General features: G+C 57.9%; 1 protein-coding gene across 1 annotated transcript in view; it reads right to left on the bottom strand.

Annotated features, from left to right (window-relative positions):
* The window catches only part of Arhgef10 (Rho guanine nucleotide exchange factor 10), an 88,862-nt gene that overhangs the window by 71,289 nt on the left and 3,826 nt on the right, over positions 1-13,747 (bottom strand). The window contains exon 2 of the mRNA XM_048792814.1: positions 1,979-2,139. Coding sequence (XP_048648771.1) covers positions 1,979-2,015 — 37 coding nt within the window. The 5' untranslated portion in view covers positions 2,016-2,139. The remainder of the gene's footprint in view (positions 1-1,978; positions 2,140-13,747) is intronic.

The following is a 13,747-nucleotide window of genomic DNA, read 5'->3' on the forward strand; positions in this document are numbered from 1 at the left end:
AGGGAGGAGGGGAGGGGAGGGAAGAAGGGAAAAAAGAAAAGCAACAATCTAAAGGCAGGGACCCCATGCTGAAGTCGCCGCACCCCAACTGGACACTGATGGGTGCTGCTCGGCCGGGTCTGGCCCCATTTGGCCCATGCTCTCCCTGCACTGGCTGAGGCCTCAGCCCTTGTCCCAGCCAAGGCCTTCTGCTTGTCCCCAAGGACCCTGAGAGCAGCCCCAGTGCCCAGCGCTGTGGGCCATACCTGTCTCCGCGTGGCTCCAGCTCTCTCTGCCCCCCACCCGAGGCTGCTCTTACCCAAACTCAGGCAGGCTGGGCCTCACGGTAGTGTGCACAAGACTGGGTCTGCCATGCCCAGGGCATCCGAGGGAGCTCCTGGCCTGGGGCCCAGGGCTGGGTGACCAGGGCGAGAGCGCGGCCGCTGCTCTCGGGAGAGCTGAGCCCTCGGGAGAGCTGAGCCCTCCCCTGGGCTTGCCACATCAAGAGGCATTCAGTCCCTGGCTCTTCACGAACTGAGGTTGATACAGCGATAGTATGATTTCTTTTTCTGAAACATAATCTGTGGCAGAATTTTAGTATTAATTAGGACAGCTCTTGCTGGTAGTGTGACTTTAAAATCAGGAACTGAGTTTTGCTTTCTGAAATACCCCAAAGCATCTTGTGAGACGATTTCTTTACGCGTCTCTGGTGGCTGCCAGCCTGGACGCTGGGAACGCTGCCGACACTGCCTCCTTGCTCAGCCCTGTGGCAAGGCTGGAAGAGGCGCTGCTCCGTCTGTCCTTCCTGAAGCTGTCTTATGTTTATAGTCTCCCCCAAAACTGTAAGTGTCTCCTTCATATCTCATACCAAAAGTACAAGCCTGGGCATCATGGCTGAAAGGCCAGGGCTCCCACAGCTGAGGCCCACACAGGTGAGACCCGCCCAGAGGCCAGTGCAGCCGCAGAACCGGCCTCTTGGCACCCATTCACACATCCCATGCCTCCTGGGTCCTCCAGCTCCAGATGACCCTCAGAGGTCAGTCCCCCACTCAGCAGGAGCTCCTGCAAACAGTGGCACCTGACAGTTATCTGGGGGCCTCTCCTCCCACTAGACACTCTGGGCAGTTCACCACGCCACAGTTGGCTCTGGTGTCTCTGGGGCCCTGCTCACTTGGGGGCAGCTCTGCCTACAGAGCTTCTGGATGAGCATAACCAGGGCCAGAGGTCCGTGTGGCAGGCAGCGCAGGGTGGAAGAACCGAGTGCAAGGCCAGTCTCCTCCTGCCCACATGTGCTGGGTCCCAGAGGAGCTCCCAGACCTGTGCAGCCAGCTGCCCGCACAGCTTTGCCCCACCAGCCCCACCAGCCCAGGTTTCGCAAGAACAGGAAGCCCTGGGAATGCCTGCTACAGAAATGTTAGGGTCCACCATGGGGCTGGGGCCAGCCTTCCCTGCCATGGGCATCTGGGCAGACTGAGCTCTGGCGAGGTGATAAGAAGGCTGTACCTGGTGTGGATGGACAGAAGAGATCCATGCTTGGCCCTGAGTTGCCCCAGAGAAAGGAAGCAGGAGAAGACTCCCTGGACCCCGTTCCAAGTGCCTGGAGAGGCTGTGTTCTAGTGGTGGAACGTTAGCCCTGGCCACTGGGCCTGCACGTGGACGTGGCCTCTGAACAGGAAGCCCTTTCCCTTCCACATCAGTCAGCTTGGGTGGGTGACGGAACACCTTGCAGGAAGCTGAGATGCCCAGGACAGGCAAGCCTGGTGCAAGAGGCTCACTGGTGCACCCCAAGTGCACTGGCCTAAGAGCTGGGACCCTCAAAGTTCATATCCCCTCTGAGCCCCAGCAAGCACCTCATCATTCTCCCTGAGACACTCTCACCCTCGTCTCCCCCACCACTCGCCCCCGTCAGGAGCAGCCTCGTAATTCCAGAAGCACGGAGTGTTCAGGAAGAGCCCCTAGTGCCCCCGGGCTCCTGGACACCCCTGTGGGGGCCACGCACCTGTGGGAGCAGGAGGAGGGCCCTCTTGCTGGTCCATGCTCTGTGGCTTGGTCAGGGAGCAGAAGCCCCTGCAGGAAGCGGAGACACCGCCCGTCACATGCTGGCTAGGCAAATGTCACTTTCTCACCACGTGCAGGGCTTGTAGTGATGGCCTGATGGCCCTGTAAGGAGGAAACACAGCTGTCACTTGCAGCTGGGGTTAAAGAACTCATCCCCTACTGGCTGCAAACCAAACCAAAGAGAGAGTTCTCAGCCAGCGCGACTTCTCCTTGGGTCACCCGGAATCGCAGCCAGCAGGTAGCTCACAGCTGGGCCACTGGGCAGGTCCCTGCCAGCCAACACCTCCGCAAGTCTTTGCTTAAGTTCATTCACGGTTCTGAAGGGAAAAATCAGCACATAAGCCAAATGTGTCTTCCTCTTCCTTCAACTAACACCTTAGCAGTTCTGAGTAAAGAACTATCAGGATCAAGGTGCAGCTGACAGTTTTCTAAGCTTCCTCTGAGGGAACAAGTAACCAGTCTCTTGGCTAGGACAATCCCACATGCCTGGATCTAAAAAAGGGTGACACCCAGAGCTCATGAGAAGGCTGGCTCCTAGCTCCAGAGGAGGATATCCTGTCCACTGACTCACAGGAGACCTCCCCGCACCCACCTGGCTTCAGACGGGGACAGAAGGTTGGAGGAAAAGCCAACTGCTTCCGTTCCCACGTCAGGAACAACGCATGCAACGGATGGCGACGCCTGCCCCCAGCGCCTCCTCCACTGCCAGCTGCCTACCCAAGGCCATCACTGGCTTCACATGCTCCTCACAGAAAACAGGCCTGGAAAAGCCCTGGGGTGCCAGCGGGCACAGCCTTGGACTTCGTCTGCAACCACCTAAGCCCAGCCAATTATTTTAGCCAAATTAATTAACAAAATGCGGTACTTTCCAGAGAAAGCCACTGTGTTCTCAAACTAAGATGAGCTGGCAGTGCCACGAAGGCTCTCATCCACTGAGACGCGGAGGGCGCCAGGGGCACCCATCAGGAACAGCCACCCCTCTGCCCCATGCTCCCCTTACCCAACTTTTCCCTGACATCCTCACGGGCATTTAGAAGCTGCCAGGACCTTGCCCAGAGCTGCACACCCTGTGTGAGCAGCTGGCCCTCCTCACTGGCATCCGGAGTCTCAGTTCCAAAGTCCCTACTTCAGCAACACTCGCAGCTCCACAGGTACCGGGAAGCTGCTGGGAGCAGTGGCCTCCCTTGGGAGGATCACAGTCACAGCATCGCCCCAACAAGGGGGTTCTGCCTCAAATGAAGATGCAACAGCTCAGAAAGTTCAAAGGACCTACCCAGGCCATACAAGGGCAGGTGTGTGACGGGGAGCCTCAGAGCCCAGAGGCTGGGGCAGAAATCTGCCTGTCCACATGCCAGGTGAGACCTGGCAAGTTCTGAGATTGTGCAGCCAACTGCTACACCTGGAACTGGTGGGCGGCAACAGTGTCCACCTCCCAGCACGCTGCAGGTGAAACATGGTGCGGGGGATGAGAATAGGAGCCTCGTCAGTGCTGGGCGCGCACGTGCCAGCTGTCACTGCTGCTCACAGTGGGGGACAGGAGTGGTCACTGCTGCAGTTCCTGCTACTCTGCTCCAGGCCCTCCAGCCACACCTGGAACCTACATGCTGGACACTGAGGACATCAACAGAAGTGGCAAAGGAGCTCATCCCAATGGTGGGAAATGGACTTGGTTTCCAATCTAAGGCAGGCGTGCTTAGGCTAAAGGCTGGGTCACAGTTGGGAGTGCCACAGAAGGAAGGGTCCTCAGAGAGAAGCTGAGCAATGCGGATACTGCCTGCAGCTGGACAGGGATGTAAGTGAGGGCAGGCAAAGGGCTGCTGTAGTGCCAGTCCAGCCAAGGACACACCTGCTGTGCTGCAGAAACCCGTGGTTCTGAGACAGAATCGACTCGCCCTGCACACACACATGCAGGTGCACACGAGAGCCCCCAACCACTCACAGCAGCGCACTGCATTCTGGGCAGACATGGCCACAGGCTTCCTCCAGCTTCTCCCAGGGAGGGCGCAGGGCAGGGAAGCAGGGTGGACAGGACTGGACCATGGTAGGCAGTCCTGGTGACCCCGCGCCTCTGAGGCTGAGGGCAGTCTGCACAGCCAGGAGAAGGAGGAGGTGCTGGAAGGCCAGCTTGAGTCCCGCGTTTCATGGAACACCGCATCGGGCTGCTCGCATGACGCCCGTGCAGCTGCAGAACAGTCAGGGTGCGTAAGGAAAGGAGCATGGAACGGCACAGTGGCTCCCGCTGGGCCCGGGCCCCGTGCCCATCCTCCAGAGTGCCAAGGTCTCAGGAACAGGACAGAGAGGGCCATCAGTGAATGTCCCTGAACTCTAGTCCGGAGAAACGGGGAAAGAAAGAAACAGGTATCTCCAGACACCTGCCACAGGAGAGGCGGCTGCCCCGCAGCCCTGCCCAGTGATGGCTGAGGCTGAATCACCCGCCTAGAGGGCATGGGACAGAGACCAGCTCAGCCTGCAGTGACCCGAGCTCTGCTGTGAGACTCTGCGGCAAGGGCCAGGGCTCGCCTCAGCAGACTGAGCACTGAGGTCCGCAGAGTGGCACAGCATGGGTTTGCTCTTCCTGTCAGCAGAGAAAGCAAGCACACTCCACCTGCATCTGCTCAAGGTGGAACGTAGGCACGCTGGCCCACTGTTGGCAGCCACGAGGCTCTCTGAGTCTTACAGGGGCCCAGTGTGCCCTCTCTTTGGCTAAACATTTCCTGACCATGCTGCGTGGGTCTGGCCTCACTGATGCTCTGTTTTTCTGCCCAGAACACCTGGAAAAAGGGTCAAGCCAACCCATCTCACCAGTGTGACCGGTATGAGCAGGATGAAAAAAGAATAAACACCTGAGTTTTCCAGCAACACCTGATCTCTGAAGTCACACTGGCTGGCACTCACACAGCACTTACACGTGTCAGCTGAACTGGGGCTTCACACATACCAGGCCACTTAACCACACAACTCTCTGCCATTTCCCCTGAGGCCAGAGGGCCCGCAGCAGGCCTGTGGCTCCCTGGCTGTCAGCGGTTATCAGGACTGCTACCCAGTCCCTGCCTCCCAGACAGTGTGTCAAACAGATGAGCCAGGGCTCCAGACCTTCTCCTGCATGTGAGTGCCCCTGGACACTGCACCCCGGAGCAGGGGGCTTCTGGGGCTGACCCCCAGGTGGAAGTGGTTCTCACTGGAGCACTGGGGCAGGAGCTCTGCCTGCTGCGGGCAGGCGAGACCGACTGACGCGAGGCAGAGCCGAGGGTCTGCTTTCAAAGCACCCTGTGTCTGACCTGCGTGCAGCGTGAGCAACACCAGCCTCGGCTGCCCAGCTTTGTTTTCATTACTGCTGTCATCGTCCAATTTAAGCATCTTAATGAAAGATCTCATTGTGCATTTGGATTGTGGTTTTAAACAAAAGTAGAAACGGTCAGTTAAAGAGCCCAGACACTAACAGACTGCCTCAGCCTTCTGTGTTCAAATATTATGCTCCCTTTCATACAACTGCGCCTGGCCAGTGTGGCCACGCACCCCAGAATCACACGACTGCGCCTGGCCAGCATGGCCACCCACCCGAGTTGGTGAAGGCCCCTGATCACCACCCCAGTGGTGGTATTGGGCAAAAGCTGCTGAATTCAGGCAAACAGGAAAGACCGCAGCCAGAGACCTCAGGAAACTGGGCACGAGCCCATGTGCACAGCCCTGCTGGAATCCCCTGGCCGAGGCCCTCAGTGAGCAGAGGGCAAAGGGGCTGGAGGCTCTGTCTGGTCACTGTTCCTGGTCAGACAACGATCTGACCCACCCAGCCTGTGTCCTTTGCTGCAGCTGGGCTGCTGACGTGGCCATCCCACTCTGGCAGGCTGGCAGGAGCACCGTATCTGGTAGCACAGGTGTCGTGCCTGCTTCAAAATGCTCTGCCAGGTTCATGCGACAAACACAGGACCTGCGTACCCTGGGCCTCCTGGCCCCTCAGACCTTCAAAGGTGAGAGCTCATGGAGCCGTCCTGAGTCGACACCACACGTCACACTGCAGTCCCACCAGAGGCAGCCCCTGGGCAGAGGGAGGCTCAGGTAAGGCGCAGGACCGGCCCTCTCCAGGTTTAAGAGGAGGCAGCCAGGGAGCAGAGAGCCCGGGAGCGGGTCAAGAGCAGCTGCAACACCCATGGGTTCTCGGTGGCTGAGCAAGACCTGGCTGCCTGCTGGGAAGGCTCTGTACCCATAAAGAATCCATGAGGGGGTGCAGACGTGAGTACAGGGTGCTCAGCCCACCCCACTGCAGAGAGAGACAGTGGACATTCCTCTCACTGTCCCCGGGCACAAGCAGACAGGATACTTACAAAAACTGAGAATCCAGACATGCTTTCCACAGTCACTCTTCTCCAGGACTAGGGAAGCCTAGCGCGTCAGAGCTACTGTGTGGCTGTGTAGACAGGTCACTTAGGGACTCCAGGTGGAATCTGCATCAGAGCCTGCGCCCACTCCAGGAGGGCAGCAAACAGCCACATCCCTCAAGGTGCAGCTTCAAAGGCTAGCCATGTGCTGGGGCAGCTGTCTTCCCAAGGGCTACCAGAGCCCAGGATCAGACCCCCTACAAACACTCCTGCAGGACCAGACCCCCTACAACCACTCCTGTAGGACCAGACCCCCTACAACCACTCCTACATGACCAGACCCTACAACCACTCCTGAAGGACCAGACCCCCTACAACCACTCCTGCAGGACCAGACCCCCTACAACCACTCCTGCAGGACCAGACCCCCTACAACCACTCCTGCAGGACCAGACCCCCTACAACCACTCCTGCAGGACCAGACCCCCTACAACCACTCCTGCAGGACCAGACCCCCTACAACCACTCCTGCAGGACCAGACCCCCTACAACCACTCCTGCAGGACCAGACCCCCTACAACCACTCCTGCAGGACCAGACCCCCTACAACCACTCCTGCAGGACCAGACCCCCTACAACCACTCCTGCAGGACCAGACCCCCTACAACCACTCCTGCAGGACCAGACCCCCTACAACCACTCCTGCAGGACCAGACCCCCTACAACCACTCCTGCAGGACCAGACCCCCTACAACCACTCCTGCAGGACCAGACCCCCTACAACCACTCCTGCAGGACCAGACCCCCTACAACCACTCCTGCAGGACCAGACCCCCTACAACCACTCCTGCAGGACCAGACCCCCTACAACCACTCCTGCAGGACCAGACCCCCTACAACCACTCCTGCAGGACCAGACCCCCTACAACCACTCCTGCAGGACCAGACCCCCTACAACCACTCCTGCAGGACCAGACCCCCTACAACCACTCCTGCAGGACCAGACCCCCTACAACCACTCCTGCAGGACCAGACCCCCTACAACCACTCCTGCAGGACCAGACCCCCTACAACCACTCCTGCAGGACCAGACCCTACAATCACTACTCCTGCAGGCCAGACCCCGTACAACCGCCCCTGAAGGGCCAGACCCCTTAGAATTGCTCTGGCCGGGATGGGCAGCCGCCACCTGCATGGGCACTGCTGGAACCTGGCCAGCAGTACCTGGGCTCTGCCCCCAGTGCCCGCTGTGCCTGTGTGTCTGCTGTGTGCTTCAGCACTGCCACCACATCCTCAGGAAGGCCCCCCCTGCGCATGCTGAGACATCTCAAGTGACCTCTGAGGATGAGCTCTCATTCGTGGACAGAAGAGAAAGAATCCAGGACTCTCCAGAGGACACAGGGATGAGGACGGGTGAAAGGCAGCGTGAGCAGCAGGGGCTGCCCGGGCTGGAGGAGCAGAGCTCTGGCTGGGGGTGCACCTGAGGGCATGGAGGGGCACCGCCCATCAGGACTTGCCCTGGCCTGGCTCCCACTGCCTGCCAGAGGCACCAAGCTCCATGTCCCCGGTCTTCCACTCCCTGCTGTCCTCCCACACCCTGGCCCAGCCGCCAGGGTGGCCCCTGTGGACTTGGCCACGTCACCTCACCTGTGTGTGTCCTTCAAGCCCCCTAGGCCAGCAGAGATGGAGCCATTAGTACTGTCTCCATGTTCCCTGTTGTCCCCCACTAGAAGCCAGACTCCACCAGGAGACAGACAAGGGGGAGAACGACAGGACCCTGCGCTCGCCCTCCCTGGCAGTAGGCGGATCAGCGTGCGGGCACTCACCTGCAGCCCCAGCACGCCAGACACCAGCACGTCTGCAGGGGTAAGAGTGGGGAGAGCAGAGATGGGTTATGTGCTGGGCACCCAGCAGCACGCCCGCAGTGGTCAGCTCTCAAAACCAGGTGTGGAGGAAGAAGGCAGGCAGGAGCGCCGGGAGAGCATCCCCGGACGCACAACTGAGCTAGGCCCCTGGCCAGTCTGCACTGGCCCTCAGCAAATCCAGCACCCGAGCTCCCTCACGCAGACCCCAGCAACCAGCGGCTGAACTGGTGGGAGGCGGGTCTAATCCACTGCTTTCCTTCCCTCCTGCCCCCAGGCAGCTGTCCCACTGCACCTGAGATCATGGCACCCAGACAAGGGTGGCCACCACATCACAGCCCTCCCAGGAGCCTCTGCGGGCAGACGCACACCAGGTGTCACCACGCCAGCCCAGCAGGAGCGTCCTCTCCGGGAAAAGCCAGCCAGAAAGAACACCATCGCTCCCACTGCCGACTGTCCCAGCACCTGAGTGGATGCCACCTTTACCTGGAGCGGCACGTCTTTGCAGCTCTTTCTCATGACATGAGAGGTATATTCACAAAACAGAGCAGAAAGCTCCCCGCCAGAGAGTCATCAGACCTGCCTTTGCTTGCCCACACTCGCTTGTGTTTCCAGGGCCAGTCCATCAAGAAGGAACAGAATGGAACAGAAAGTTTCTGACTAGACCAGGAGAGCAAACGGAGCTACGAGTCAAACCAACTGTTCTCAAAGGTCAGAAGGAAGAGTGGGGTAAAGAGAAGAGCACCTACCCTAGTCCCAACATTGTACCCAGGGATTTCATGCATACAAGTTCAAACTTCAAAGTCACTTTTATTTGGTACTGGGGATTGAACCCAGGGGCACTTAACCACTGAGTGACATCCCAGGTCCTTTTTATTTGTTAAGACAGGGTCTTGCTAAGTTGCTGAGGGTCTCATTAAATTGCTGAGGCTGGCCTCAAACTTATGATCCTCCTGCCTCAGCCTCCCCAGGTCACTGGGATTACTGGTATTTACCCACATGCGGGGTGAAAAGTCACTTTTATAATAAGATATTAAGGCTATGGGAGTTTAAGTAACTTGTGAAAATCCCCCCCAGGGCTATAGTCCCTTCCTGCACTTAGATGCCTGCTGCTGAGAGTTCACATCCCAGTAGGGGGGCTGGAGGAGGAGTGGGATGCCACAGTTGTCACACTCCTAGCTGTGGGAGCCGAGACATGCAAGTCCAGCTAAAATCCCTACAAGGAAGGAAAAGAGTGGGGACAGGTCAGACATTCTGCCCAAGCCAGGAGGCAAGGATCTTCCTGGAAAGGCCCAGAGTCCGGCTCACAGAAAGGGAGTGCCGGGCTGGAAAGGGCCAGGAGAAATGCAGGGGGCTGGCGTCTGGAACTTGGGAGAGGGGTGGCCTGGTGACTCCTGTCCCTGGCATGGGCAGGCCTTAGAACAAAGGAAACCCTCACACGCAGTGTTGAACAGGGGCTGACTGGGGGAAGGGAGGCCAGGGCACGGTGGGTGTCTGCAGGAAGGCTCTGTGGTTGGGGACAGGATGAGCAGCAGCAGCAGAAGGTGTGGGGGCCAAGGCTGTAGCTGTCGGCCCTGGGCTGGACTTCTTCAGGGCAGTAGGTGACCCTCAGCATGTCCTGTGCAGCAGTGCGGCCCCCTCTCCCACTCACCTGCAGACTTAGTCCCATGGAGCCCTGGGGAAGATGTCCTAGGTGGCCACTTTGGTTCAAGGCCAGGGGCCAGCGGGATCCCTGTGCGAGGATGATTAAGACCGTCCTCAAACATCAGGGGGAAGCCCCAATCCAGCAGGCTCCAGGCAAACACGTGCCCCTCGTCCCTGTGGCGTCCATCCCTCTGGTGGCCCTTTCCCAGATCCTGGACCACTGTCCATGTGCAGGCACCACTGAGCCACGAGCTGGGGATGGTCCTGGCTCTACTCCTGCCCTGGCTGGAGGGGCGGCCTGGGTGATTAGCCTCAGTCCTGAGCACCAGATCCAAGGGCCAGGAGGCAGCAGCCACGCCTTGGTGACCCACAGCGCACACCCTCCTTCCCACTGTGGGCCCTCAGGAGAGGCACCAGGAGGCAGCAGCCACTCCACAGCAGTGAGGCTCACCCTGCGGCAGTGCTCCCAGAGCAGCACCTGGGGAGCAGCCTTCTGAGGCCTCAGGGTGGCTTGGCAGGAAAGGTGCCACCAGGCCATACCTGTGGTGGGTGCTGGGCAGAGCCCAGACTCGATTTCTCTCCACTCTGAACCGGCTGCTGGTCACCCCACCATCCCTGCACCCTCAGCAGCCTGCTCTTGTCCATGTCCAGTACTGGGCTCAACATATCAACAGGAACTGATATCCCGTTCTGGCAGCACCCCTCTGCTGGGCCCCAGGATGCCACGCTCTGCATTCCTCTCTCCACCTGTCCTGCCCTCTGCTCCCATGCGGGCCTGCCCCTTCCTTGGTGACCTCAGTCAGCCTGCAGCTTCACTGCCACCTGGACAGGGTGACCTCACCAGCACGGTGCTCCTCAATGCAGCTGCCTGTAGCACGTCCCCGGGGGACCTGGAAAGTTCCCACCATGTGACCAAGGCCCAGCTCCGCCACCCACTGCCCACCAAACCAAGCCTGGGAGCCGTCCCCCATCCTTCCTTCCTGTCAAGCCCAGGACCAAACCAGGAGCAGCCTTCAACTCTGTCCATACACCACTGACCCTGGCTGCCTCCCAGTGTGCACCACCGCACCTGTGCCCAGAGCCATGTGAAGTCTCAGGTACACCTCCAGGCCTCCGTCTGAGCCTCTGCAGGGTCACTTCTCAGTAACCCAGAGGACAGTCCTACAAAACGGGAGCTGACTGGCTCGACACCCTCCAGGCATTCTGTCACAAATCCTCCGCTGCTCTGTTGCTCTGACCTTCTGTGGCTTCCTGTCACACTCTGAACCTCCATGGGCCTTCTTCATCTCTACTGCCCAGCTGGCTGCAAGCCCAGGCACGCTGCCCCGGATACCCTTCACTGGCCTTCCTGTTGACTTTGGGCATGCCTGGCACCCCCTCCCCTGGCCCTATACTCCTTCTGCAAGGAATGCCCTTGCCAGGGGTACCAGTTGGACCTGGCCACTGCCCTCAGTGTTTCCACTGCCCCCACAGTTCTAGGTGGCCAACATGTGGGACAGTAGGCATGCTTGGGAAAGGATGTCCACCTAGGTCCACCTAAACCCCCAAGGGAAATGAGCCATCTGCAGAAGCACTTGGCTACGAAACTAGCAATCTCCAGACAAGTTCATACAACTTCTGTCCCCCCCCAAGTCCACAAGGTCACCAGAGCCCCCATCTTCTGCGTGCCTGCTCCTGTAGACACACCAGGGTTTGGAAGCAGCTCCTTACCACAGGAGCACAGGCCAACCCAGCTCTCCCTCGGCTGGCTGGACTACTGCACCTGCTCATCCTGGAAAACCTAGTCTCGACCAGCTTCCCAGGGACTCTGCTGTCTGGCAGGCCGCACCTTTCATTCCCTCCTATTAAGTCAGAGTGAGACGCAGGTCTCAGCTGTCCTCCAGGAGCAGAGGGCCTCCCTCCTCCCAGCAGGGCCCCCAGGCTGCACTGCACAGTCCCCGACTTCAGACCCTGGGGCCTGGGCCACAAGCCGAGAACCGTGCCACTCTGGGTCCTCCCAACCCCACAGAAGAGCTGAGACTTGAGCTCCACTAAGAGCGGTCACAGGGCAAGAGCTCCCAGAGCCAGCAATTCTCCTTGACTGCACTCTGCAGCGCCCCTGCTGGCTGAATTCAGAGCCCACACGTGACACTCGCGAAGCTCCTCTGAGGATCAGCGGCATGCTGGGCAGGGATCAACACTGCTGCTGGGTGTGGGCTGAGTCCAGGGCTGGAGAGCAGTCACGAATGGGCTTCCTCATCACCTCTTCAGCAAGAGGGCCGCCCTGCAGTGGGAAGGAAGCAAGCTGGCCTGGCCAGAGCAGAGGCCACCACACGGCCCTGGCAACATCCTGCCCACCTTGCCCCCTACAGGGCCAGGCTCAGGCTGCCCACACTGTGAGGAACAGACCTGCGACATCCCCATGCAGAAAGCCTGGACCTGAGGGCCATCATCACCAGCTCTGGGTCCCCTGGGTGGGCTGGGCTCGCCCAACAGGCTTCCCACCACCCTCCTGCACAAGCCCTGCATTCCCAAGCCACTTGGAGCCACCTCTACAGGGAAGAGGAGCACAGCCCAATTAGGTGGGACCAGACCACGGCCCAGATGTGCTGGAAAGCCAGTGGCCCAGCCTATCCAGAAACCAGAGCCTTCAGCCCTAGCTTGCAGCTTCTGCTCAAGTGGGCACGGAACACCACCCAGCGTACCAGTGCCCTTTCAATTCACCTCCTCATGTTCCTAAAGGGAGCCAGAGAACAAACTGAAATCATTGCTGTTCTCCTTTCATAAAAAATTAAAACGTAAGACATAAGTGTGCACAGAACATTTTTATCAAAATATAATTCCAGGGTCATGGGAGTAGCTCAGTGGTAGAGAGTACTTGCCTATCACACACAAGGCCCTGGGTCAAATCACCAGCACCATACATGCAAAAGAAGCATATTTAAGTGTATCTGCATATATCCACGTACACGTACATACATACACACAGGTGTATATATATATATATATAATACGTATACATACACATAAGCATATGTAATCCTAAGGCCTTTCTTATATAGTTAGCTTTTAATTTCCACATTAGACAACACAGGTCAAAAACCAGCTATAAAGGTGATTCTTAAGTTTTCCTTTCAGTATTATATCTCAAAGGGAACATCTATAATCTTTCTTTAAAAATATTAAGCATACTTTTTTTTATACAAGCATGAAGGCCTGTTGACCAACCAGACAGTATGCCCCCGTCAGGACACAGCTGGTGCCTTCCTTGGGGACCTGGCCCCTTGCACTGACAGCTCTCAGCTGCTCCTTGTTTCCTTCATCCCATCTCCAGCTCCTCGAGACCCCGAGACAAGCACGAGCAGAAGAGAACCTTGCACCTGGGCTGTGTGCTGAGCCAGCAGGCCCAGGTCTGCACAGCAGTGCCACGAGGCTCCCAACAGCTAGTAGGTACACTTCCCCACCACACAACGGTCTGATATTTCTCATATCAGAAGGTGATAGAAAACAAAAACCCTAACCTACGATTTTTAAAAAATATTTTTCATGTTTTCCCACTTTTAATAAAATATCAACAACCACTGAGAATATTTTCTATTAGCAGGTGTCAGTTCATAATGCAAAGAAAATCAAGAAACGCCAAAATGGAAAGAAAGAATGACACACAAAATGACTGCTCCAGGGCTAGGGTGGTGGCTCCCGGCAGAGCGCTTGCCTCACACCTGCGCGGCCCTGGGTTCTATCCTCGGCACCACGTAAGAAACATGAATAAATAAAAATAGATACTGTGTCCATCTACAACTAAAAATATTTTTTAAAAATGACTGCTCCATTTTGTAGTCAAGATTTTTAAATTTTACACGAAGGAAGGAAGGAAGGAAGGAAGGAAGGGGGGAGGGGGAGGGAGGA

The sequence above is a fragment of the Marmota marmota genome, unplaced genomic scaffold (assembly GCF_001458135.2).
Source record: "Marmota marmota marmota unplaced genomic scaffold, marMar, whole genome shotgun sequence".
Lineage (NCBI taxonomy): Eukaryota > Metazoa > Chordata > Mammalia > Rodentia > Sciuridae > Marmota > Marmota marmota.